The sequence below is a fragment of the Salvelinus alpinus genome, chromosome 12, assembly GCF_045679555.1.
Source record: "Salvelinus alpinus chromosome 12, SLU_Salpinus.1, whole genome shotgun sequence".
NCBI classification, from domain to species: Eukaryota; Metazoa; Chordata; class Actinopteri; order Salmoniformes; family Salmonidae; genus Salvelinus; species Salvelinus alpinus.
In genome coordinates, this window is record NC_092097.1 from 50,145,910 (window position 1) to 50,172,649 (window position 26,740).

The 26,740-nt window shown below is 41.1% G+C and overlaps 1 protein-coding gene across 3 annotated transcripts in view; it reads left to right on the forward strand.

Moving 5' to 3' along the window:
* The window catches only part of LOC139536314 (nuclear factor of activated T-cells, cytoplasmic 2), a 36,590-nt gene that overhangs the window by 6,898 nt on the left and 2,952 nt on the right, over nucleotides 1–26,740 (forward strand). For all 3 annotated transcript variants that reach the window (XM_071336747.1, XM_071336748.1, XM_071336749.1), the window contains exons 4-9: nucleotides 1,189–1,391; nucleotides 1,646–1,818; nucleotides 10,006–10,146; nucleotides 13,574–13,629; nucleotides 17,573–17,705; nucleotides 17,949–18,638. In XM_071336747.1, coding sequence (XP_071192848.1) covers nucleotides 1,189–1,391; nucleotides 1,646–1,818; nucleotides 10,006–10,146; nucleotides 13,574–13,629; nucleotides 17,573–17,705; nucleotides 17,949–18,638 — 1,396 coding nt within the window. The remainder of the gene's footprint in view (nucleotides 1–1,188; nucleotides 1,392–1,645; nucleotides 1,819–10,005; nucleotides 10,147–13,573; nucleotides 13,630–17,572; nucleotides 17,706–17,948; nucleotides 18,639–26,740) is intronic.

Sequence of the window (26,740 nt, forward strand, 5' to 3'; positions counted from 1 at the left end):
GGTACGCTGGTTTGGTTTCCTGGAGCATTTGTGAGAATTACGTTTTGGTTTCACATGACCTGATAATAACCGATTCAGGGTATGATTTGCGAGACGTTAATTCAACATGACATTAGCAAGCTAGCTTGTTTACAAGGGGGAAACAGTTCCACGCAATTAACCCAATACCTGACACGCCAGTCCTGAATCCTGGACCTGCTACTGACGCAGGGTTCCAGGGTTCCTTTGTGTTTCACACGCTACATAGAACGGGCCAGGGTACCAAACGCTCCCGGCTCTTTACCATTTAAGCCTGGGATCAAGGTTAACTTTCAAGTGTATTTTAAATTATGGAAGATCCACCCATATGAAGTATAAAGTTCAGGGACATATTGACTAAGCCATGCTGGTTTTATTGTATAGTTACTAATGCAGTGAGCTGTCTTCTCATCTCAGGATGTGAAAGCCATTTCTGGGTCCAGGGCAACAGTAGTGATGCTATCCTTCTGCTAACCATTAGCCATATGCAAATAATTATGTCGGGAGTTGGCCTTTCGTAACCTATGAAGTCATTTTCCTTCATTATGTAACAGAATTCAACTGTGATATTGTTGGAGGTAGTTAACCCTTGATGTTCTCAAAGTAATTATGGACGTCTCCGATTTCAACAGTTTTATCAGTTCATATTTTGATAAGTACATTTAGAAGAAAAGGGTTCCAAAAGGGTTCTCCTATGGGGACAGCCGAAGAACCCGTTAAGGTTCTAGATAGCACCTTTTTGTTCTAAGAGTGTAGAATGAATTATGGTCCCGTGGATTACATATTAGAATGATATGATTATTTACTGTCATGTTTAAAAGCTGTAAGAATACTGTAGCTCTGCAGTACAAAGGACACAGTCTTGAATTCAACAGTATCAAAAATGTTAAATGGATACACTCCAAGATCGAAGTGTGTCAGTTGTTTTTAGAACCCACATCCAATGTCATTGATTGCATAGAGTCAGCTCTGCCTCAACCACAAATGAATGGAAAAGATAAGCAGCCAATAAGATTTGGTTTTGGCACATAGGTGATTCTACGCAATAGATGTCTTGGGATGTGGACATATCTCAACACAAGACCACTATTGAGGTCTGAAAACGTTGGTTTTTGGAGTGTAACGTCCCCTTAAAGGTAAAACGGTTTGTTTGGTTGTTTATCTCGACAGCTTCATGGGTACAGAGGCACTGCTCCACTGGGTCTGCTGGTGTTCATCGGAACGGCTGACGAGAGGGTCCTCAAACCCCATGCCTTCTACCAGGTGCACCGCATCACGGGGAAAACGGTCACCACACCAAGCCAAGAGAGAAAGGTCCATGGCACCAAGGTCCTGGAGATCCCTCTGGAGCCCAAGAACAACATGAGAGCAGTGTAAGGAGAGCAGTCAAGTTAGACAGTACACACACACACACACACACACACACACACACACACACACACACACACACACACACACACACACACACACACACACACACACACACACACACACACACACACACACACACACACACACACACACACACACACAAACATACATATGCATGCGCACACAAACACACATATGTTTTCAGAGCTAGGGTATAAAATAATTAATAAAACATTGTTTTACTTCCCTTGTAAAGGATTGACTGTGCTGGGATACTAAAGCTGAGAAATGCTGACATCGAGCTCAGGACAGGCGAGACAGACATGGGACGCAAAAACACCTGTGTCCGCCTTGTCTTTCGGGTCCATATTCCTCAACCAGGAGGACAGTATGTCTCTCTTCAAGTGGCCTCCCTTCCCATCGAGTGTTGTAAGTGAACTTTTGTTCCTGAAACCCAAAATTCTATTACTACTACAAATAATAATCATAAATCTAGCTGCGAGCAGCAATGAACGGGGTTCACAGGATGACAGGAAGGACACAAGATCAGTTGGATATCAAAGCAAGCATGTAGGAACTATCTTCCTTTATGTGCAATCAGTGAAGGCATTACCATGATTATCTCTCAATACCACAAGGATGACGCAGGTGAAGTGTAGTCTAATGCTGTAGGTTGGTTAGCTTTGAATTAAAGTCATTCATGTATTGAGTTTATATATAAATATTTATATTTATAATATATACAGTGGGGAGAACAAGTATTTGATCCCCTGCCGATTTTGCAGGTTTTCCTACTTACAAAGCATGTAGAGGTCTGTAATTTTTATCACAGGTACACTTCAACTGTGAGAGACGGAATCTAAAACAAAAATCCAGAAAATCACATTGTATGATTTTTAAGTAATTAATTTGCATTTTATTGCATGACATAAGTATTTGATACATCAGAAAAGCAGAACTTAATATTTGGTACAGAAACCTTTGTTTGCAATTACAGAGATCATACGTTTCCTGTAGTTCTTGACCAGGTTTGCACACACTGCAGCAGGGATTTTGGCCCACTCCTCCATACAGACCTTCTCCAGATCCTTCAGGTTTCGGGGCTGTCGCTGGGCAATACGGACTTTCAGCTCCCTCCAAAGATTTTCTATTGGGTTCAGGTCTGGAGACTGGCTAGGCCACTCCAGGACCTTGAGATGCTTCTTACGGAGCCACTCCTTAGTTGCCCTGGCTGTGTGTTTCGGGTCGTTGTCATGCTGGAAGACCCAGCCACGACCTATCTTCAATGCTCTTACTGAGGGAAGGAGGTTGTTGGCCAAGATCTCGCGATGCATGGCCCCATCCATCCTCCCCTCAATACGGTGCAGTCATCCTGTCCCCTTTGCAGAAAAGCATCCCCAAAGAATGATGTTTCCACCTCCAAGCTTCACGGTTAGGATGGTGTTCTTGGGGTTGTACTAATCCTTCTTCTTCCTCCAAACACGGCGAGTGGAGTTTAGACCAAAAAGCTCTATTTTTGTCTCATCAGACCACATGACCTTCTCCAATTCCTCCTCTGGATCATCCAGATGGTCATTGGCAAACTTCAGACGGGCCTGGACATGCGCTGGCTTGAGCAGGGGGACCTTGCGTGCGCTGCAGGATTTTAATCCATGACGGCGTAGTGTGTTACTAATGGTTTTCTTTGAGACTGTGGTCCCAGCTCTCTTCAGGTCATTAACCAGGTCCTGCCGTGTAGTTCTGGGCTGATCCCTCACCTTCCTCATGATCATTGATGCCCCACGAGGTGAGATCTTGCATGGAGCCCCAGACCGAGGGTGATTGACCGTCATCTTGAACTTCTTCCATTTTCTAATAATTGCGCCAACAGTTGTTGCCTTCTCACCAAGCTGCTTACCTATTGTCCTGTAGCCCATCCCAGCCTTGTGCAGGTCTACAATTTTATCCCTGATGTCCTTACACAGCTCTCTGGTCTTGGCCATTGTGGAGAGGTTGGAGTCTGTTTGATTGAGTGGGTGGACAGGTGTCTTTTATACAGGTAACGAGTTCAAACAGGTGCAGTTAATACAGGTAATGAGTGGAGAACAGGAGGGCTTCTTAAAGAAAAACTAACAGGTATGTGAGAGCCGGAATTCTTACTGGTTGGTAGGTGATCAAATACTTATGTCATGCAATAAAATGCGAATTAATTACTTAAAAATCATACAATGTGATTTTCTGGATTTTTGTTTTAAATTCCGTCTCTCACAGTTGAAGTGTACCTATGATAAAAATTACAGACCTCTACATGCTTTGTAAGTAGGAAAACCTGCAAAATCGGCAGTGTATCAAATACTTGTTCTCCCCACTGTATACGCTGACTGCTCAAGCGGCACAACTTCTGGTTTCTAATTTTCCTAAATAAAATATCTACTTTTCACTACGTTCAGACCACATAATAGGGCAACACTATGTGATTATACAGATACAGTGCATTCGGAAAGTATTCAGACCCCTTCCCTTTTTCCACATTTTGTTACGTTATCGACTTATTCTAAAATTGATCCAATAATTTTTTTCTCATCAATTTACACACAATATCCCATAATCACAAAGTGAAAACTGTTTTTTAGAATTTTTTTGCACATTCGTTAAAAATACAAGACAGAAATACCTTATTTACATAAGTATTCAGACCCTTTGCTATGAGACTCGGATCTGGGCTCAGGCACATCTTGTTTCCTTTGATCATCCTTGAGATGTTTCCAGAACTTTCTTGGAGTCCACCTGTGGTAAATTCAATTGATTGGACATGATTTGGAAAGGCACACACCTGTCTACAGTATATAAGGTCCCACAGTTGACAGTGCATGTCAGAGCAAAAACCAAGCCATGAGGTCGAAGGAAATGTCCGCAAAGCTCAGAGAGAGGGTTGTGTCAATGCACAGATCTGGGGAAGGCTACCAAAAACTTTCTTGAAGGTCCCCAAGCAGACAGTGGCCTCCATTACTCTTAAGAGGAAGAAGTTTGGAACCACCAAAACTCTTCCTAAGGCTCCCTGACCAAGAACCCAATGGTCACGGAGACAGAGCTCCAGAGAGCCTCTGTGGAGATGGGAGAACATTACAAAAGGACAACCATCTCTGCAGCACTCCACCAATCAGGCTTTTATGGTAGAGTGGCCAGACGGAAGCCAGCACACACATACCAATTGATTAATGTACTGCTCAATGTATTTATTTTTTTATCTTGCTTTGTTTGCTATTTTCCAAATCTCTGATAAGCTACACAGGAAATGGCTGAAAATAGCCCATATTAATTTACGTAGCCTTAGAAATAAGGTTCATGAAACCAATAACTTGCTATATTAGCCATTTCTGAGACTCACTTAGATAATTCATTTGATGATACAGCAGTAGCAATACAACGATATGCCATCTATAGAAGACACAGAAATGCTTATGGGGGAAGTGTTGCTGTATATATACAGTATATATATTCAGAGCCATATCCCTGTAATGCTTAGAGAAAATCTCATGTCAAGTGTTATTGAACTGTTGTGGTTGCAGGTTCACTTGGCACATCTAAAGCCTTTTCTTTTGGGGTGTTGCTATAGGCCACCAAGTGCTAACAGTCAGTATCTAAATAATATGTGTGAAATGCTTGATAGTGTATGTGATGTTAACAGAGAGGTCTACTTTCTTGGGGACCAGGGTGTTTACAAACACTACAGGAACAAGATCATCCACATGTATCAATCACATGTTTACTAATACTGTAGAACATTGTTCTAAAGCTGCATCAGTACCCATTGGATGCAGTGATCACAGTATAGTGGCTGTATCCAGGAAAGCCAAAGTTCCAAAAGTTGGGCCTAAAATAGTGTATTGGAGATCATACTAAATATTTAGCTGGTACTCTTATGTGTATGATGTTACAAATATTTGTTGGTCTGATGTGATTAATCCAGACGCTGCACTTGCTGAAATTATGAAATTGCTTCTTCCAATTTGATAAACATGCACCTGTTAAGAAACGGACTTTTAGAACTGTTAAGGCTCCATGGTTTGATGAGGAATTGAAAAATTGTATGGTTGAAAGAGATGGGGGGTGGCTAATAAGTCTGGCTGCACATCGGACTGGCTGACTTACTGCAAATTGAGAAATTATGTGACTAAACTCAACAAAAAGAAGAAGAAACTGTATTATGAAGCCAAGATCAATGATCTTGGAAAAAAGCTTTGGAGTACTTTAAATGAAATTATGGTCAGAAAGACAAATTCAACTCCATCTTTCATCGAAACAGAAGGCTTATTCATCACAAAACCATTTGATGTTGCCAATTATTTTAATTACTTAATTGGCAAATTGGGCAAACTCAGGCAGGAAATGCCAACATACATTTTATTATAATAATAATAATGCAAGAAAAGATTTGCAAGTTTGAATGTTGTGAAGTTAGTGTGGGAGAGGTGGAAGAATTATTGTTATTGATCAATAATGACAAACCTCCTGACATTGACATCCTAGATGGAAAGCTACTGAGGATGGTAGCTGACTCTAGTCACTCCTATCTGTCATATCTTTAATCTGAGTCTAGAGGAAAGTCTATGCTACCCAAGAGTGGTAAAGCTGCCTTTACTGGTTCTAACTGCATACCTATAAGCTTGCTGCCAGCTCTTAGCAAACTGTTGGAAAAAATTGTGTTCGACCAAATACTATGCTATTTCTCTGTAAACTAATTTTAACAATAGATTTTCAGCATGCTTATAGAGAAGGGCACTCAACATGCACTGCACTGACACAAATGACTGGTGATTGGTTGAAAGAAATTGATAATAAGAAGATTGTGGGAGCTGTACTGTTAGATTTCAGTGCATCCTTTGATATTATTGACTATAACCTGTTGTTGAAAAAACGTATGTGTTATGGCTTTTCAACCTCTGCCATATCGTGGATTCAGCGCTATCTATCTAATTGAACTCAAAGGGTTTTCTTTAATCTAAGCTTCTCTAATGTCAAACATGTAAAGTGTGGTTTACCACAGGGCAGCTCTCTAGGCCCTCTACTCTTTTCTATTTTTACCAATGACCTGCCACTGGCATTAAACAAAGCATGTGTGTCCATGTATGCTGATGATTCAACCATATACGCATCAGCAACTACAGCTAATGAAGTCACTGAAACTCTTAACAAAGACTTGCAGTCTGTTTTGGAATGGGTGGCCAGTAATAAACTGGTCCTGAACATCTCTAAAACTAAGAGCATTGTATTTGGTACAAATCATTCCCTAAGTTCTAGACCTCAGCTGAATCTGGTTATGAATTGTGTGGCTGTTGAACAAGCTGAGGAGACTAAATTACTTTGTGTTACCTTAGATTGTAAAAAAAAGCAAGTCCTGCAAGTTTTGTCTTATCTTGATTATTGTCCAGTTGTGTGGTCGAGTGCTGCAAGGAAATGCCTAGTTAAACTGCAGCTGGTCCAGAACAAAGCGGCACATCTTGTTCTTCATTGTAATCAGATGGCTGATATAAATACTATGCATGCCAGTGTCTCTTGGTCAAGAGTTGAGGAGAGACTGATTGCATCGCTTCTTCTTTTTATAAGAAAAGTTAATGTGTTGAAAATACCAAATTGTTTGCATAGTCAACTTACACACATCTTTGACACACACACTTACCCCACCAGACATGCCACCAGGGGTCTTTTCACAGTCCCCAAATCCAGAACAAATTCAAGAAAGCGTACAGTATTATATAGAGCCATTATTGCATGGAACTCCGTTCCATCTCATATTGCTCAAGTGAACAGCAAACCTGGTTTCAAAAAACAGATAGAGCTACACCTCACAGGACAACGCCTTTCCCCTATTTGTTCTAGATGGTTTTTGTATATGTATTGATATGTAGGCTACGTGTGCCTTTTGTCATTTTTTATTTGTTTATGTAGTTCTGTCCTTGAGCTGTTGTCTATTAATGTTCTGTTTTATGTCATGTTTCATGTTTTGTATAGACCCCAGAAAGAGTAGCTGCTGCTTTTGCAGCAGTTAATGGGAATCCTTATAAAATACCAAATACCACTCCTCAGTAAAAGGCACATGACAGCCCACAGTTTGCCAAACGGTACCTAAAGGACTCTCAGACCATGAGCAACAAGATTCTCTGGTCTGATGAAACCAAGATTGAACTCTTTGGCCTGAATGCCAAGCGTCACATCTGTAGGAAACCTGGCCCCATCCCTAAGGTGAAGCATGGTGGTGGCAGCATCATGCTGTGGGGATGTTTTTTAGTGGCAGGGACGGGGAGACTAGTCAGGATCAAGGGAAAGATGAACGGACCAAAGTCCAGAGAGATCCTTGATGAAAACCTGCTCCAGAGCGCTCAGGACCTCAAACTGGGGGCGCAGGTTCACCTTCCAACAGGACAACGACCCTAAGCACACAGCCAAGACAACGCAGGAGTGGCTTTGGGAGAAGTCTCTGAGTGTCCTTGAGTGGCCCAGCCAGAGTCCGAACTTGAACCCGATCAAACATCTCTGGAAAGACCTGAAAATAACTGTGCAGCGACGCTCCCCATCCAACCTGACAGAACTTGAGAGGATCTGCAGAGAAGAATGGGAGAAACTCCCCAAATACAGGTGTGCCAAGCTCATAGCGTCATACCCAAGAAGACTCAAGGCTGTAATCGCTGCCAAAGGTGCTTCAACAAAGTACTGAGTAAAGGGTCTGAATACTTATATAAATGTGATATTTCAGTTTTTTATACATTTGCTAAAAATAAAAATAAATTTTTTTTTGCTTTAGATGTGGGCTATTGTGTGTAGATTGATGAGGGGAAACAACTATTTTCATCCATTTTAGATTAAGGCTGTAACATAACAAAATGTGGAAAAAGTCAATGGGTCTGAATACTTTCTGAATGTACGTATACAAATCACAATATCTTACATTCTTCGTCTGCATAATTTAAATCTAACATTAATTTGCATTAAATCTAACATTCAAGTTCACTTGAGAAATAGTTATTGCTCTAGTATCCTAATGTGCAACTGGTGCCAATGACATCTATAGTGCCACAAACCTTTCTGGTGCAGCCATCTAAAGTCGCAGTGGCTTTATATTCACACAGCTTCTAAGGACATCTACATAAGGTTTACATACCAAATTTCATGGCCCCATGTGCATCGGTTCAGTTCTTATAGTCTTGGTGTGATATGTTACCATCTATTGGTATAGCATTGCCGACTTTGAATGCAGCAAATAATCATTCTTAAATTCATTAGAAGCTAATTCATTGAGTTTGTATACTAAATCTGAAGTCAATCTAACTCGTGGTTCATGAGTAGAAGATTTTTAAAGTATATTTAGCATTAGCATATGTGCTAACGTGCATCTATAGGTACAGTGTGGCCATATTTAAATGCAGCAACAACAAAAAATCGCAAAACCATTAAAGACTGATCTGGAGTGAATATGATGTATGGTTCATGAGGAGAAGATGATTACCAAATTCAGTCAGGTTCATCTTTGGGACGTCCCTGATAGCGATGACAAGTTTCAAGTTGATAGGCCACTGTGGAGTGAATTTACAGTGGTTTAAAAGGACATGTAAAATCAGATTTTTGATTTGTCACTAACTCAAGCCATCTTTTGACCGATCCATTAGGTTTTCTCTAACTTTGTTGATTACATTCCACATTTGGTGTAATTTGGTCTTATGGCTCATGAGAAGAATATTAATTTGTTTGCATATTTTATGTGCTAATATTCATCTTCTGCTATAGTGTGGCCATCTTTGAATGCATCAACGTTATTTTCTCAAACGTTATTTTCTCCAAAGATACAATTTGGAGTGAATCTGACTTTTAGTCCACGAGAAGAAGATATTTGATGATTATTTTAATCATAAGAATTATATAGTCAAAAAAGTGAATTGTTAAAGGGATACTTCGGGATTTTGGCAATAATGCCTTTTATCTACTTCTGATCAACTCGTGGATACCATTTCTATGTCGCTGTGTCCAGTATGAAGGAAGTTAGAGGTAGATTTACAAGGCAATGTAACTAGCATTAGCGCAATGACTGGAAGTCTATGGGTATCTGCTAGCATGTCTTTCCACCCTCTGTGGAAAGGGTTCTACATGGAATCAAAAAGGGTTCTTCAAAGGGTTCTCCTATTGGGACAGCCGAATAACTCTTTCACCTTTTTTCTAAGAGTTTATTCTTGAATTATTTGTCAAGAAAAAAAGAAACAAAATAATACAGAGAATAACAATAACGCTTCGCTATCAACCACAAAAAATAATCTGCAGAGCGATTGAATTAGAAACTTTTCTTCATTGATGTGCGTTAAAAGGAGGGGATTATATAACTAGAATTTAGTCATCTACGTGATGATGAGTCATTTGCATTGGAATGGATAATATGCCTTCATTTCTTAGTTGAAATGGTTAAATGCGGAAAACACATTTCAGTTGAATGCATTCAGTTGTACAACTGACTAGGTATCTCCCTTTCCCTTTCCCTTTACACTTATTTTACTTACAGCTTGTGCAACACGTTGCACCTCAGAATGTGACTCATGTTCTCCTATGGTTGTTCTAATGTTCTCCTAAAGACGTTCTACTGTCGTTCCACAGCCCAGAGGTCGGCCCACGAGCTTCCCACTGTAGAGCGCCAGGACGTAGAGCGCTGCTCGGTTCTAGGGGGACAACAGGTGATACTGACAGGACAGAACTTCACCTCTGATTCCAAGGTGGTGTTCACAGAAAAGACACCTGGTGAGGACTTTACAATCAATCCATCCATCCATCAATCAATCAATCAAATATATTTATGAAGCCCTTTTTATATCAACAGTTGTACTTTACAGTAACCTTGCCTAGACTCCTAAGAGCAAACAGAACGGAAAAAGTAATTGTATCTAATAATGGCATACTGTACACTACCTTTAGTAATGTTCAGCATCATGGTAGTAAATTATAGAAATGGGCTAAGCCTTTAAGTCTTTTCTTCATACAGCAGTTAGTAGCCTTGGGTTGTGTGAGCCCGGAGCATAGCGTGAGGCAGCTTGATGTACAAGTACACTCCCTGAACAGGATGCTATGGTCTATCTATAATCTATCGCAGGGCCTTACCCCAAATTGGGGTTGAATGCCGGGAAACGGGTTACCGAGATATACCGAGATTTCCCTCCAAAAACCACTCCCTATGCCCATCCCGCGATAAACCTGTAAATGATAATAAATTATTTATATGAACAGCATGATGTGAAATGGAACTGTTAAATTATATGAGATGTCTAAATATGTTCTTCTCTATGGCCTTCGCTCTGCTATCTGCATAATCAATGATCAACACTCAGGGTGGGGACAGACAGCGCATGTTTAATCTCAACATGGTAACTTTTTTTTCTTGTGACAGGTAGGCCCTACATTTGCTCCAGCATTGCCTATGCTGCAGTAACATAAGGACTGAATGCGGGTCTAATTTACACATCTCCGTCTGGCTTTCGGGGGCCACCATATGTTTTTATTGTACCTTATTGTAGTTGTTTTAAATCAGTGCATGCATGCGGGAGCACGCTCTTGTAGTCTTTCTCTCTCTCCAACAATTCCATTCAAATTCCAGCCAATCCAAATAGACCCTTACAAAAAAAGATTACAGTTTTGAAACCGCAGTAAATGTACAGTAAATAACTGTGGTATTTTGGACCCAGTAATTGCAGAATAACTGCAGTGTTATTCCGCACTCTAACTGCACTTACACTACAAAATTACTGCAGTAAAAAAACACAGTGTTATTGTGGATGCAGTATTTGCAGCATACTCTGACTGCAGTTATACTGCACTCTAACTGCAATATTTTTTTGTAAGGGGATCCTTTGTTTCATATAGATGTCCTAGCCTACCCCTTTCAGACACAACATTCATGCAGTATTAGCCATTTATCTAATGAATGATGGGTTATTCATAAGTGTATAATCTCTGTCTCTTGTACAATACAAATTTTGGCAGGAAATACTGGGTTACCTGGGAGAAAAGTGATTTATTCTCAGGATGGAACATTTGTAAAATATTCAACCCTACTCCAAATCTATCTCCTTAATGCTGAGTGCCAAGTAGAGATGCACCGGGTCAGATTCTTACGACTATCAAACTCCCACCCTTCCGATCTCAGAGCAGACACTCAAACCACAAGGCCACTGAGTTCCTACAGCTCTAATTGATCATTATTTTTGTAATAGTTGTCCTATTGAGATGACAATTGCCAGAAAGTTATTTTTTATTTTTTATTTTTTTTAAACCTTTGGCTCGCTCTTTCTCTCGCAATTCTACTCTGTTGTGATCCAGAATGAATGTACTGCATGTTCTGAAACCAACCTGATCAGCTTTGACCTGCTTAGATTTGTATAGATTACTGTTCTCAATGGACTGGTTTCAATGGACTCCAAGCTCTCAATCATCACCATGGCTGTATAATGCAAAGATTTATTTCAGACCACCACTACTAGCCCAACATGGATATGATTATTATCATCTAGTTTGTTTATTTTGTATTCCCATCTTGTTTGCATATTGCCAAGGCAACTGTTAGCACTGGGGCCATAGTACAGGGCAGTGATATGTCTACTTCAGTCATAATAACACCCTGACTGCAATACAGGAAGGGAAACTAGATCATCGTTTTACAGTGATGCACTACTCCCAAAAGCTTGGAGTTGGAACAGTCACAAAACAGTTATGCACTGCACATGCTCAAAGAACACAAATCAATCAAATATGCCAGTTAGCAGACACTTTTTTTCCTGTGGGAATTGAACCCATGATCTTAGCCTGGGAATGGAACCCATGATCTAGCCTGGCCAGTGCTATGCTCTTACTGAGTCACATAGGACAATAATTATTTCAATTATTCATTTTCATCATTGCATCGTCATTACAGGATGATGACGCCTCTGTGCGGTGTCTTCTAACATAGAGGTATTAGGTAGCAAGGTCTGGGTCTTCTAACATAGAGGTGTTAGGTAACAAGGTCTGGGTCTTCTAACATAGAGGTGTTAGGTAACAAGGTCTTCTAACATAGAGGTGTTAGGTAACAAGGTCTGGGTCTTCTAACATAGAGGTGTTAGGTAACAAGGTCTGGGTCTTCTAACATAGAGGTGTTAGGTAACAAGGTCTGGGTCTTCTAACATAGAGGTGTTAGGTAACCAGGCCTGGGTGCAGAATAAAGGCACTGTTATGAGCTTGTAAACTGCTCTCTTGTTTAGCATGTGGTTTAGTGCAAGAGGATGTGGTTAGACAAACATCGATACCATCTCCAAGCAGACAGACGTTTCTGTCTCACTTTACTCAAAACGTGGTCTGTAAGCAGGAGGTAAACGTTGAGATGGGAATATACTAAAACAGAGATCAATGGCAATCATTACTGATACTGCCTACGTACCAATTTCTGAGAAGAACATGGGGGTGGATATGGGGTTTTCATATAAATCCTCATCACCATTATAGATTTACAGATGCTTGCTTAACATTGTGACAATTGTTTTTGTAATTGCTAAGTTTGATGCTACCAACACAGACTTGTGTTTGTTGGTGAGTGTTTGTGGGATGTTAAAGATTCTATTTGACTGTAAATACACCAGCTAACTTGTTTTATATACTTATATTTTAAATAATAACAATACATTGTATTTCTAGTTTCTAGCTGCCTTCACATTCCTGCCTTCACACTCCTGCCTTCACTCTCCTTCCTTCACACTCCTGCCTTCACATTCCTGCCTTCACACTCCTTCCTTCACATTCCTGCCTTCACATTCCTGCCTTCACATTCCTGCCTTCACACTCCCTCCTTCACATTCCTGCCTTCACACTCCTGCATTCACACTCCCTCCTTCACATTCCTGCCTTCACATTCCTGCCTTCACACGCCCTCCTTCACATTCCTGCCTTCACACTCCTGCATTCACACTCCCTCCTTCACATTCCTGCCCTCACATTCCTGCCTTCACACTCCCTCCTTCACATTCCTGCCTTCACATTCCTGCCTTCACATTCCTGCCTTCACATTCCTGCCTTCACATTCCTGCCTTCACACTCCCTCCTTCACATTCCTACCTTCATATTCCTCTCTACTTATTGTATGGTTTGTTCATATCAATCTCTGCTCCCCTCCTGATTAAGGTACACTGCATTGTCTTTCTTTCAGACGGGCTACAAATCTGGGAAGCAGAAGCTACAGTGGACCGAGACAAGAGCCAGAAAGTGAGTTACCGTCCTATCACTTTTACCAACAGTACTAGCTAACTCCTATACTGTAAAAAAATAGAAAGTCTCAAAACACCATGACTGTGTAGTGAAACCATGAGAAGTAGTGCACCTAAGATGAGATCTGGTGTTTGGAGGGTGTTTCAATCTAAACCCAATATAAGAGTTATGACACACTGAATGTGTTTTAACGCTGTAATATGTAACTTTTTGGGTGACCCGACCAAATTCACATAGAAATGTGAGTTAAAGATCTATCATTCTCATTGAACGCAACTCTAAGGAGCGGTAGATCTGTTCTATGTGCGCTATTTCTATGCTTCCCATTCTTAAGTTTTTGTACACCAGCTTCAAACAGCTGAAAATACAATATTTGTGGTTATTGAAAATATATTTCACAGCAGTTTAGATGGTACAATGATTCTCTACACTATGCATTGCTTGTTTTGTCACATAAACTGAAATAAGGCAAACTATTAGAATTTTAGCAACCAGGAAATGGCGGAGCAATTTAAATTTAAAAACCTTTAAAACAGAAATGAAGTACTCTGAAACACCCAAAGTGGTTCTTCAACCTGAATATTGGTGTTTTTAAGAGAGTGTTGTGAAAACACTTTTTACGGTTTTGGTGCATGTAAAAGTCAGCATCAAAACACAAAAACGGTGTTTTCTCATACAACCAATAGTTTACAAATGCTACTAGTTTATAGCCTAAATATCAATATTTTTTGTGAAATTCCACCTTTATTTGTTCAACGCTTTATTTAGACAGATTAGAAACAGGAGGGGCAGTAAGATGGTACATTTAGTTCAAATTTTACTCAATCAACCACAGCCACAATGTAAAAAATTATTCTGGGGTGAATTTAAATGGACCAACATATAGGCCTACTTAATAAAAATGAATGCAAGTGGTGCAGAGCCTGTGGTCTAGCGGTAACGCCTCCGGCATAGACACGTCACCCGTTTCCACACCGAAGACCGGGGTTAAATTCCCTGCTACAACCCTTCAGTCTGTTTCTCCCACCTACAGTGAGGGAAAAAAGTATTTGATCCCCTGCTGATTTTGTACGTTTGCCCACTGACAAAGAAATGATCAGTCTATAATTTTAATGGTAGGTTTATTTGAACAGTGAGAGACAGAATATCAACAAAAAAATCCAGAAAAACGCATGTCAAAAATGTTATGAATTGATTTGCATTTTAATGAGGGAAATAAGTATTTGACCCCTCTGCAAAACATGACTTAGTACTTGGTGGCAAAACCCTTGTTGGCAATCACAGAGGTCAGACGTTTCTTGTAGTTGGCCACCAGGTTTGCACACATCTCAGGAGGGATTTTGTCCCACTCCTCTTTGCAGATCTTCTTCAAGTCATTAAGGTTTCGAGGCTGACGTTTGGCAACTCGAACCTTCAGCTCCCTCCACAGATTTTCTATGGGATTAAGGTCTGGAGACTGGCTAGGCCACTCCAGGACCTTAATGTGCTTTTTCTTGAGCCACTCCTTTGTTGCCTTGGCCGTGTGTTTTGGGTCATTGTCATGCTGGAATACCCATCCACGACCCATTTTCAATACCCTGGCTGAGGGAAGGAGGTTTTCACCCAAGATTTGATGGCACATGGCCCCGTCCATCGTCCCTTTGATGCGGTGAAGTTGTCCTGTCCCCTTAGCAGAAAAACACCCCCAAAGCATAATGTTTCCACCTCCATGTTTGACGGTGGGGATGGTTTCTTGGGGTCATAGGCAGCATTCCTCCTCCTCCAAACACGGCAAGTTGAGTTGATGCCAAAGAACTCCATTTTGGTCTCGTCTGACCACAACACGTTCACCCAGTTGTCCTCTGAATCATTCAGATGTTCATTGGCAAACTTCAGACGGGCATGTATATGTGCTTTCTTGAGCAGGGGGACCTTGCGGGCGCTGCAGGATTTCAGTCCTTCACGGCATAGTGTGTTACCAATTGTTTTCTTGATGACTATGGTCCCAGCTGCCTTGAGATCATTGACAAGATCCTCCTGTGTAGTTCTGGGCTGATTCCTCACCGTTCTCATGATCATTGCAACTCCACGAGGTGAGATCTTGCATGGAGCCCCAGGCTGAGGGAGATTGACAGTTCTTTTGTGTTTCTTCCATTTGCGAATAATCACAGAAACTGTTGTCACCTTCTCACCAAGCTGCTTGGCGATGGTCTTGTAGCCCATTCCAGCCTTGTGTAGGTCTACAATCTTGTCCCTGACATCCTTGGAGAGCTCTTTGGTCTTGGCCATGGTGGAGAGTTTGGAATCTGATTGATTGATTGCTTCTGTGGACAGGTATCTTTTATACAGGTAAGAAACTGAGATTAGGAGCACTCCCTTTAAGAGTGTGCTCCTAATCTCCGTTCGTTACCTGTATGAAAGACACCTGGGAGCCAGAAATCTTTTTGATTGAGAAGGGGTCAAATACTTATTTCCCTCATTAAAATGCAAATCAATTTATAAAATTTTTGACATGCATTTTTTTGGATATTTTTGTTGTTATTCTGTCTCTCACTGTTCAAATAAACCTACCATTAAAACTATAGACTGATAATTTCTTTGTCAGTGGGCAAACGTACAAAATCAGCAGGGGATCAAATACTTTTTTCCCTCACTGTATCTGTATCCCCTCTGTCATTTCATAACTGACTCAATGAAGTGTTAAAATATGTTTTAATTAAAATTAAAATAAATAAATGATTTGTTAATTTAATTTTACTAAAATAATGTTAGAATACATCCAAATGAATATGTTGCTGTAAGGATCTGGGTGTAGCTGGTGCAGAGGAGTCAGGCGCAGGACAGCAGAGATGAGTAACAAAAGGAATTTGACTCAAAAATTCTAAATACATGAAGTAACACCAAGCCCACAAACATCGGACCGAACTTACAATAAACAAACACGCACAAAAACCATGAGGAAAACAGAGGGTTAAATAATGAACATGTAATTGGGGAATTGAAACCAGTTGTGTAAAACAAAGACAAAACAAATGGAAAATGAAAAGTGGATCGGCGATGGCTAGAAGGCCGGTGACGTCGAACGCCGAACGCCGCCCGAACAAGGAGAGGGACCAACTTCGGCGGAAGTCATGACAGTTGCTCAATTTCTTTCATGAGGATAACCAACGAGACTGAGAGAGAACATTGAGGGATTGAACTCATTGGAAGTCTTTGGTTTTAATCACCTTGCTTTTCCTATCTTGCCACATGATTGTGTGTAATAAAAAAATAAGTTGACTTTTTGATTCTTTCAAACAATGTTGTATGCATGTTTGAAGGGGAAAAAAGTATATTAGTATGAAGCTTGTTGTGCCATGATGAACGCATATCAAAACCGACATTCTATTCTTGCAGTTCAACCTCCAGCTAGTGCTGGTTGTTTGAACACTGTACTTGACAATGCCGGCCAAAAATGTAAGCTTTAAGACACTTCATAAAAAGGGATCTAATTTTGCCCTAAATGGGACTTAAAATATCATAATGGTGTTCAGAAGCTTTTAGAGAGTGGAAACAACACCAAAATAGAAGATATCTAATTCTGCACTAAACAGGAGTCGAAACACCAAAATAGTGTTTTCAATGTTTTCTGTTAGTGCTGCCAGTCCCTGGCAAGGTGTTGCACAACACTTGATTAAGTGGTGTTACAACACACCATGTAATGTTTCAGAACATCTCAGGAGGATGTGTTTCAATACTCCAGCAAAGATATGGTTTTGTCTCCTTCAAGTTGGTGGTAGCTCAGTTGCCACTAGTTGTGGTGTTACAAAGCACTTCATTTTAACAGTGTACTTTTCCTTGTCAATGTTCTTCTACATGATGTCATACAGTCTTAGTATAGATATGTCCTTACCGTCGCCCAGTGATACTCTCTATGACAAATGACTGATTGACGTTCATCTGCACCATATGTTATATCTAGAGCATGCTGTTTGTGGAGATCCCTCCGTATCGAGATCCCACCATTCATCACGCGGCTAAAGTCAATTTCTATGTGATCAACGGGAGGAGAAAACGCAGTCAGGCGCAGCACTTCACCTACACTCCTTTAACCGGTGAGTCCATCCTTGCTCTATCCTTACATCTTTTAGTCATCATTAGAACTGGATACGGCCACACCTTACATTGCACAATTCATCACTATCGGATTGATTACTAGTTGAAGCAATAGTTCAGCCAAGTTACATATTGACAATGTGTCATTTTTTAAATATGTGTGAACTATCCCTTTAACTTGTTTTGAGCACCAACTGTTAATTATAATCCAAAATCTGATTTAGATTTGATGTCCTTTTCAGTTCCCGCCATTAAAACGGAACCCGTAGATGACTTCCAGTTTGGCCAGCTGGGCTGCGCTGTCTCCCAAATCCTAGGAATGTCATCCAAGTCCTACCACCACACCCCCAGTAGCCATCTCAACCCTAATAGCCACATAGTGGCTGGCATGACATCCTTGGCATCCTGCCAGCTTGCAAGCCATCACGATCCCAATGCCTATCAACCACAGGACTCATCTGTCTATTACCCCAGTAAAAGCCGAAGCCTGGGAAGCACCCCTGTCCTGTATCAAGATATGAACCACCACCCAGTGATGATCCACAGTGGTTCCCCATCTCAGATGTCCTATACCCAGCACTACTCCAGCCAAGTGTCCCAACCCTTCCACCCCTCTCGCTCGGCCACCAATCAGCGTGTTGTCAACGTAGCTGTCCCATTGGCCCAACACCAGCACGCCACCATGGTGGGTGATGGGTACCAGGCTGCAGCTTCATTATGGAAGGTTGGTGACTCGCCAGAGGCCTGTTCCTCAGAAGGCCAGTACCAGGGCTTCATGCACACGGTGGTGCCTGTCTTGAGCAGGTCTCCACCACAACACAGCCACATCCTGACCCAGAGAGGTCCAGCCGCTACAGGGAGCCAGAGTGGGCCAGTCCCTGGGAAGGTGACAGCGAAGCAAGAAAACCTGAACCAAGCCTATCTGGATGATGGTGAGTTAGTACAAAACATATTGGATACTGCAGAAACGTACTGTACTCCAGGCTCCTCTAACTTGTTGTTTTGAATTCGTGACAATGTGTATGGTTAAATGGTTATTGATGCTGGAACTTGAGATGGACTATACTGATATACAGTGCACAGCAACATCTTCAAAGAGACTCTGATATGTTTGAAAGAGGAAACTCATTCAGTCATATCCCTAAGCTTGACTACAGTTCGTACTAATGAGATACAGATGATGAACAAACAGAAACAGAACATATACACACACAAACAAACGTTCTAAATAGTACCAGATAGGGGTTCTTTGTCTTGCAACCATAGCGGAATCCTGTTTTTAAGGTTCAATAAAGGAACCATGCTCATAAGGTTCCAAATGGAACCTGTATGGTGCTGTAAAGAACCTTTTTCCTAAGGTTCTATAATGAACCATTAAAAAAGGTTATATATAGTACCAAAAAAGGGTTTTGCAATGGTTACAACCCTTCTTTATGGTTATTTATAGAACCTTTATGGAGAATGGATCTATAAATAACCACAAGACACCGTCACTGGCCATAGTCATATGTAATATGTAATGGCATAACACAACACTTGAGGTAAACTGGATTGACACACTCATTCGAGGTTGCACAAAAAGAGCTGTGAGCAAACCATGCAACAAAATATTCAAGTAAGCCACCTCCCATACATTATCACTAAAATAGCAAAAAAAACTTCTATGAACTTTAAAGAACCATTGAAGTGCAACAAGGGTTCCACATAGAACCATCACCCTTCCCAAAGAACCCTTGAGGAACCTTCATTTTTTTGTGTGTGTGTAGAGCACATGTGAAAACGGTCAGTATGTGAATGTGTGCCAGCAGTAGCCTCCCATTATAAACTGCCCCAGCCTTTGGGCCTTGACAGAGGAGGGATAGGGTCTTCTACTCTGAATCCCTCAGCATCACATCAATTCCTAGACCCAACACTAGATTCGGGGGTTTTGGCAATGAGGCCCTTTATCTACTTCCTAAGAGTCAGATGAACTTATGTATACCATGTGTATGTCTTTGCGTACAGTTTGAGGTTGTGTTAGCATAGATACCCATAGACTTCCAGGCATTTCGTTAACGGTAGTTATCAAAACTATCTCTAACTTCCTTCATACTGGACACAGGGACATAATGGTATCCATGAGTTCATCTGACTTTGGGGAAGTAGATAAAGGGCCTTATTGCCAAAATCCCGAAGTATCCTTTTGAAAGATTGGATAGCTATGAGTAACCACATTTCCATCCACAGTTCGTATGTGAGTAAAGTCACAACGTATAAAAAAAATCATGACAGCTGTGATGGAAACAGGAAGTTTCATTATCATTTTTGAAATGCAGAGAGATCATTTGTTCGTTCGACATGGTGTGATCTTTTTGTTTCGGTAAAATGCATTATGCGAGAAATGGTGGTGGAAACACCTTCATGCCAAATATTGATATAATAACCGAAGTAAACTTGGAGTCATGCAATGATTTGGTGTGTGGTCCCCTGACTACGACTCGGGAAACTATGCAGTTTATTAGGCTACATACAGTGCCTTGCAAATGTGTTCATCCCCCTTGGCGTTTTTCCTATTTTGTTGCATTACAACCTGTAATTTTAATATATTTTATTTGGATTCCACGTAATGGACATACACAAAATAGTCCAAATCGGTGAAGTGAAATGAAAAAAATTACTTGTTTCAAAAAATAAATAAAAATTGAAAAGTGGTGCCTGCATATGTATTCATCCCCTTTGCTATGAAGCCCCTAAATAAGATCTGGTGCAACCAATTACCTTCAGTAGTCACATACATGAATTATTTAAATAAAGTCCACCTGTGTGCAATCTAAGTGTCACATGATCTGTCACATGATCTCAGTATATATACACCTGTTCTGAGAGACCCCAGAGTCTGCAACATCACTAAGCAAGGGGCACCACCAAGCAAGCGACACCATGAAGACCAAGGAGCTCTCCAAACAGGTCAGGGACAAAGTTGTGGAGAAGTACAGATCAGGGTTGGGTTATAAAAAAAGATCCGAAACTTTGAACATCCCACGAAGCACCATTAAATCCATTATTAAAAAATGGAAAGAATATGTCACCAAAACAAACCTGCCAAGAGAGGGCCGCCCACCAAAACTCACAGACCAGGCAAGGAGGGCATTAATCAGAGAGGCAACAAAGATACCAAAGATAACCCTGAAGGAGAGAAAAGCGCCACAGCGGAGATTGGAGTATCTGTCCATAGGACCACTTTAAGCCGTACACTCCACAGAGCTGAGCTTTACAGAAGTGTCCAGAAAAAAGCCATTGCTTAAGGAATAAAATAAGCAAACATGCTTGGTGTTCGCCAAAAGGCATGTGGGAGACTCCCCAAACATATAGAAGAAGGTACTCTGGTCAGATGAGACTAAAATTTAGCTTTTTGGCCATCAAGGAAAACGCTATGTCTGGTGCAAACCCAACACCTTTCATCACCCCGAGAACACCATCCCCACAGTGAAGCATGATGGTGGCAGCATCATGCTGTGGGGATGTTTTTCATCGGCGCTACTAGGAAACTGGTCAGAACTGAAGGAATGGTGGATGGCACTAAAATACAGGGAAATTCTTGAGGGAAACCTCAAGAATTGAGACTGGGACAGAGGTTCACCTTCCAGCAGGACAATGACCCTAAGCATACTGCTAAAGCAACACTCGAGTGGTTTAAGGGGAAACATTTAAATGTCTTGGAATGGCCTAGTCAAAGCCCAAACCTTAATCCAATTGAGAATCTGTGGTATGACTTAAAGATTGCTGTACACCAGCGGAACCCATCCAACTTGAAGGAGCTGGAGCAGTTTTGCCTTGAAGAATGGGCAAAAATCCCAGTGGCTAGATGTGCCAAGCTTATAGAGACATACCCCAAGAGACTTGCAGCTGTAATCGCTGCAAAAGGTGGCTCTACAAAGTATTGACTTTGGGAGTGTGAATAGTTATGCACACTCAAGTTCAGTTTTTTTTGTCTTATTTCTTGTTTGTTTCACAATAAAAAATATATTGCATCTTCAAAGTGGTAAGCATGTTGTGTAAATCAAATGATAGAAACCCCCCAAACAGCAAAATAGGAAAAATGTCAAGGGGGGTGAATACTTTCGCAAGCCACTGTATTAATTAAGTTATGATGAACTTCACAGGGTGGTAAAAGTGCACGGTGATCTTGATGCTCCTTTCCAATAAATATCAAGGGTTTGATTCTGATGACATATTCAATGCTTGACTGCCATTTGACAAATAAAAATATTCCATAATTATCCATAATAGTCTCATCATGTAGACTAGCCAACCCACACTGCATCTGTGAGCTGTTGGCTAGAGAGCACATGCCAAAACTAGAGTAGAGACATTTACTATTTAACACAACAGTTTGTGACAAAATGTGATGGAAACACTTTGAACTTCAGATTTCTATTTGGTACTTGAAAACTTAAGCGAAAAAGTACATTTTGTGTGCACTATGTCATCACGCACTGATTTTTATACACAAGTCCGCTTGGTGGAAACAAACCACTGGTGGGAAAATGTGCATATTTTCTTTATGCAGATTTTTGATATTCACATGAAACTCTGTTGCCAATTGGATGGAAACCTAGCTAGTAATATGGTGACAATTCCACTTAGTGTATCAGAGGGCAAGAGGGAGTTACCAGGGTGTTGCTTACACTTATTCAGTTCTCTTAAATCTACAAGTACCTAGACTGGGGTGTCTGAAGGTTTGAGATTTTTCCTTTCAATTAAGACCTAAACAACCAGGTGAGGGGAGTTCCTTACTAATGTTACGTTCCCACAAGACAAACTCAGTGTCGCTCACAACAAAGGGAACTAACAAAGAAAAATACATTTTGACTACCAAAGCATAACAAAAAGGGGTTCTGAAAAGGCACCCATGTGGGTGCCCACTGAATGTTGGCAAAGCCACTAGTAAGGGGTTCTAAAAGACACCCATGCCCACTAGGCCTCCCGAAAAGACAAACTAAAAGAAAAACCCACAACAACAGGGAGTAAAAAGAATATGGAGCGAAACAAACAGGGATAATAACAAAAATCAGCCTTCTTTCAAACTTAAACGGTTGAGCTCGAAACTGCACCTCAGCTGCCGTGAAGTATAGCTTTCCCAACATCTCTCAAGCTCCACTGGAGCACTGGGCCAGCTACTCTTAAATATCACCTGGCTAGCACAGGTGAAACACCTTCTGACTAAATCAAATCAAATCAAATTTTATTTGTCACATACACATGGTTAGCAGATGTTAATGCGAATGTAGCGAAATGCTTGTGCTTCTAGTTCCGACAATGCAGTAATAACCAACGAGTAATCTAACCTAACAATTCCACAACAACTACCTCATACACACAAGTGTAAAGGGATGAAGAATATGTACATAAAAATATATGAATGAGTGATGGTACAGAACGGCATAGGCAATATGCAGTAGATGGTATAGAGTACAGTATATACATATGAGATGAGTAATGTAGGATATGTAAACATTATATTAAGTGGCATTGTTTAAAGTGGCTAGTGATACATTTTTACATCAATTTTTCCATTATTAAAGTGGCTGAGGTTGAGTAAGTATGTTGGCAGCAGCCACTCAATGTTAGTGGTGGCTGTTTAACAGTCTGATGGCCTTGAGATAGAAGCTGTTTTTTACTGACCTCGCCTTCTGGATGATAGCGGGGTGAACAGGCAGTGGCTCGGCTGGTTGTTGTCCTTGATGATCTTTATGGCCTTCCTGTGACATCGGGTGGTGTAGGTGTCCTGGAAAGCAGGTAGTTTGCCCCCGGTGATGCGTTGTGCAGACCTCACTACCCTCTGGAGAGCCTTACGGTTGTGGGCGGAGCAGTTGCCGTACCAGGCGGTGATACAGCCCGACAGGATGCTCTCGATTGTGCATCTGTAAAAGTTTGTGTGCTTTTGGTGACAAGCTGAATTTCTTCAGCCTCCTGAGGTTCTTCACCACCCTGTCTGTGTGGGTGGACCAATTCAGTTTGTCCGTGATGTGTACGCCGAGGAACTTAAAACTTACTACCCTCTCCACTACTGTCCCGTCGATGTGGATAGGGGGGTGTGCCCTCTGCTGTTTCCTGAAGTCCACGATCATCTCCTTTGTTTTGTTGACGTTGAGTGTGAGGTTATTTTCCTGACACCACACTCCGAGGGCTCTCACCTCCTCCCTGTAGGCCGTCTCGTTGTTGTTGGTAATCAAGCCTACCACTGTAGTGTCGTCTGCAAACTTGATGATTGAGTTGGAGGCGTGCATGGCCACGCAGTCGTGGGTGAACAGGGAGTACAGGAGAGGGCTCAGAACGCAGACCTCTACATGCTTTGTAAGTAGGACAACCTGCAAAATCGGCAGTGTATCAAATACTTGTTCTCCCCACTGTATATGCATCGCGGAAGTTAGAATAACAATGATCCAGGGTTTTACCAGCCCTGGTAGCACAATCGATATGCTGATAGAATTTAGGGAGTCTTGTTTTCAGATTAGCCATGTTAAAATCCCTAGCTACAATGAATACAGCCTCAGGATATGTGGTTTCCAGTTTACATAGAGTCAAATAAAGTTTGTTCAGGGCCGTCGATGTGTCTGCTGGGGGGGGAATATATGCGGCTGTGATTATAATCGAAGAGAATTCTCTTGGTAGATAATGCGGTCGACATTTGATTGTGAGGAATTCTAAGTCAGGTGAACAGAAGGACTTGAGTTCCTGTATGTTGTTATGATCACACCACGTCTCGTTAATCATAAGGCATACCCCCCCCGCCTCTCTTCTTACCAGAAAGATGCTTGTTTCTGTCGGCGCGATGCGTGAAGAAACCAGCTGGCTGTACCGACTCTGATAGCGTGTCTCGAGTGAGCCATGTTTCCGTGAAGCAAAGAACGTTACAGTCTCTTATGTCTCTCTGGAATGCCACCCTTGCTCGGATTTCATCAACCGTGTTGTCAAGAGACTGGACATTGGCGAGTAGTATGCTCGGGAGCGGTGCGCAATGTGCCCGTCTCCGGAGCCTGACCAGAAGACCGCTTCGTCTGTCCCTTTTACGGCAACGTTGTTTTGGTTTGCCGGCTGGGATCCGATCCATTGTCCTGGGTGGTGGACAAAACAGAGGATCCGCTTCTGGAAAGTCGTATTCCTGGTCGTAATGATGGTGAGTTGACGTTGCTCTTATATCCAGTAGTTCCTCCCGACTGTAGGTAATAAAACCTAAGATTACCTGGGGTACCAATGTAAGAAATAACACGTAAAAAAACAGAATACTGCATAGTTTCCTAGGAATGCGAAGCGAGGCGGCCATCTCTGTCGGCGCTGCGTGTGTGTGACGAGATGGACAAGAGATGTAACGATGTAACGAGATGGACAAGCCAGCACAGGTGAAACACCTTCCTACTAACGAGATGGACAAGCCAGCACAGGTGAAACACTTTCTGACTAACGAGATGGACAAGCCAGCACAGGTAAAACAGCTTCCGACTAACGAGATGGACAAGCCAGCACAGGTGAAACACCTTCCGACTAACGAGATGGACAAGCCAGCACAGGTGTAACACATTCTTACTAACAAGGTGACACAAATCAGTGCTCCCTACGTGCTAATGTGCTACCTCGAAAATAGAAAAACCGAAACCTGTAACACTAATTAGCGTGTCAAGTACAAGGGTGGACACTCTTGTACTACAAGGGTGGACACTCTTGTACTTGTACGTGTCAAGTACAAGGGTGAACACTCGGCCTGCCGTGGAATGAGTTTGACACATATGACCCAGGAGGCAGGGTGGAAGGGTGTAGGGGTTGATATGGGATTCAGAGTAACACTTTTTTTTGTGGATGCTCCCTTTCCCATGCTTGTCTAGCTATGTGGGTCAAAGCTTTAAATAGTCCCCAGCTAAAAGCCAGCTGAAGTTGTTGATCTGTGTGTGAACCGACACTAAGCCTGGCAAGGTCAGTGAGAGTACACGCTATCGATCATTTCAGAATGGATACAATTAGACTCCCCTAGTCGCTAAATGTGCTTTGGCATCCAAATAATGACGATTTAGCAAGCCTTCGTCATGACTAAACTCTACATGTTGTGTAGAAGTCTGCCATTACGTCTAGTTATTTGTGTATTGTGTTGATTATTGCAGAGGCTTGTTACCTTGTGTGTTCATTTATGATTCATTGCTTTTCAGAGGTAAATAAAATGAAGTTGAGCATGTGATCTGGACAGAATTGACATGCAGTTCTCACCATATATATTTGGACAGTGAAGCTAACATTTTACATTTTGGCTCTATACTCCAGTATTTTGGATTTGAGATCAAGAGTACAGCGTGTCACCTTTTATTTGAGGCAATTTTCATAAATATCTGATTTACCGTTTAGAAGTAAAAGCACTTCATGTATCTAGTCCTCCCATTTGGAGAAGTCATAAGTACATGGACAAATTCACTTAAAGAAGTACTCAGAAGTATATTTGATCCCATATCCATTGCATGCAATCACTATACCAAGTACAAACTTGTACTGTGACCTCATATTCATAATTTCATCTCAAATCTAAAATGCTGGAGAGTAAAAAAGTATTAATTGTTAGTATTAAAATGTTTGCTTTACTGTTCAAATATGGTGAGGACTGTATTAGGCAAAAAGAAAAAGGCCATATGTTTGAGTATAATACGTTAAAGTATAATACATTACAGTATAATTTATTCATTCTGTTTTATTAACACATCAATGACAATATATAACCATTAAAATTCATTAAAAAGAAACCAAGAAAAAGCTCAATTCTGTTAATGTTTTTGGAAATACACTTTCACTTATTTGAAAATACTAAAATACACTGACCCAAATACACTCCCATGCATTTAACCCAGGTATTTTAAAATAGTATTTGAAATAAGTATTTGAAAATACTCTCAAATACAAATTGGTAGACTATTTCGTTTTTACAAATTACCATTCCAATACTCAAATAAGAGTACTTGTTTTGGACTGTGTATTTGAAAATGCTCAAATACACAGAAAAAAGTATTTTAAATAC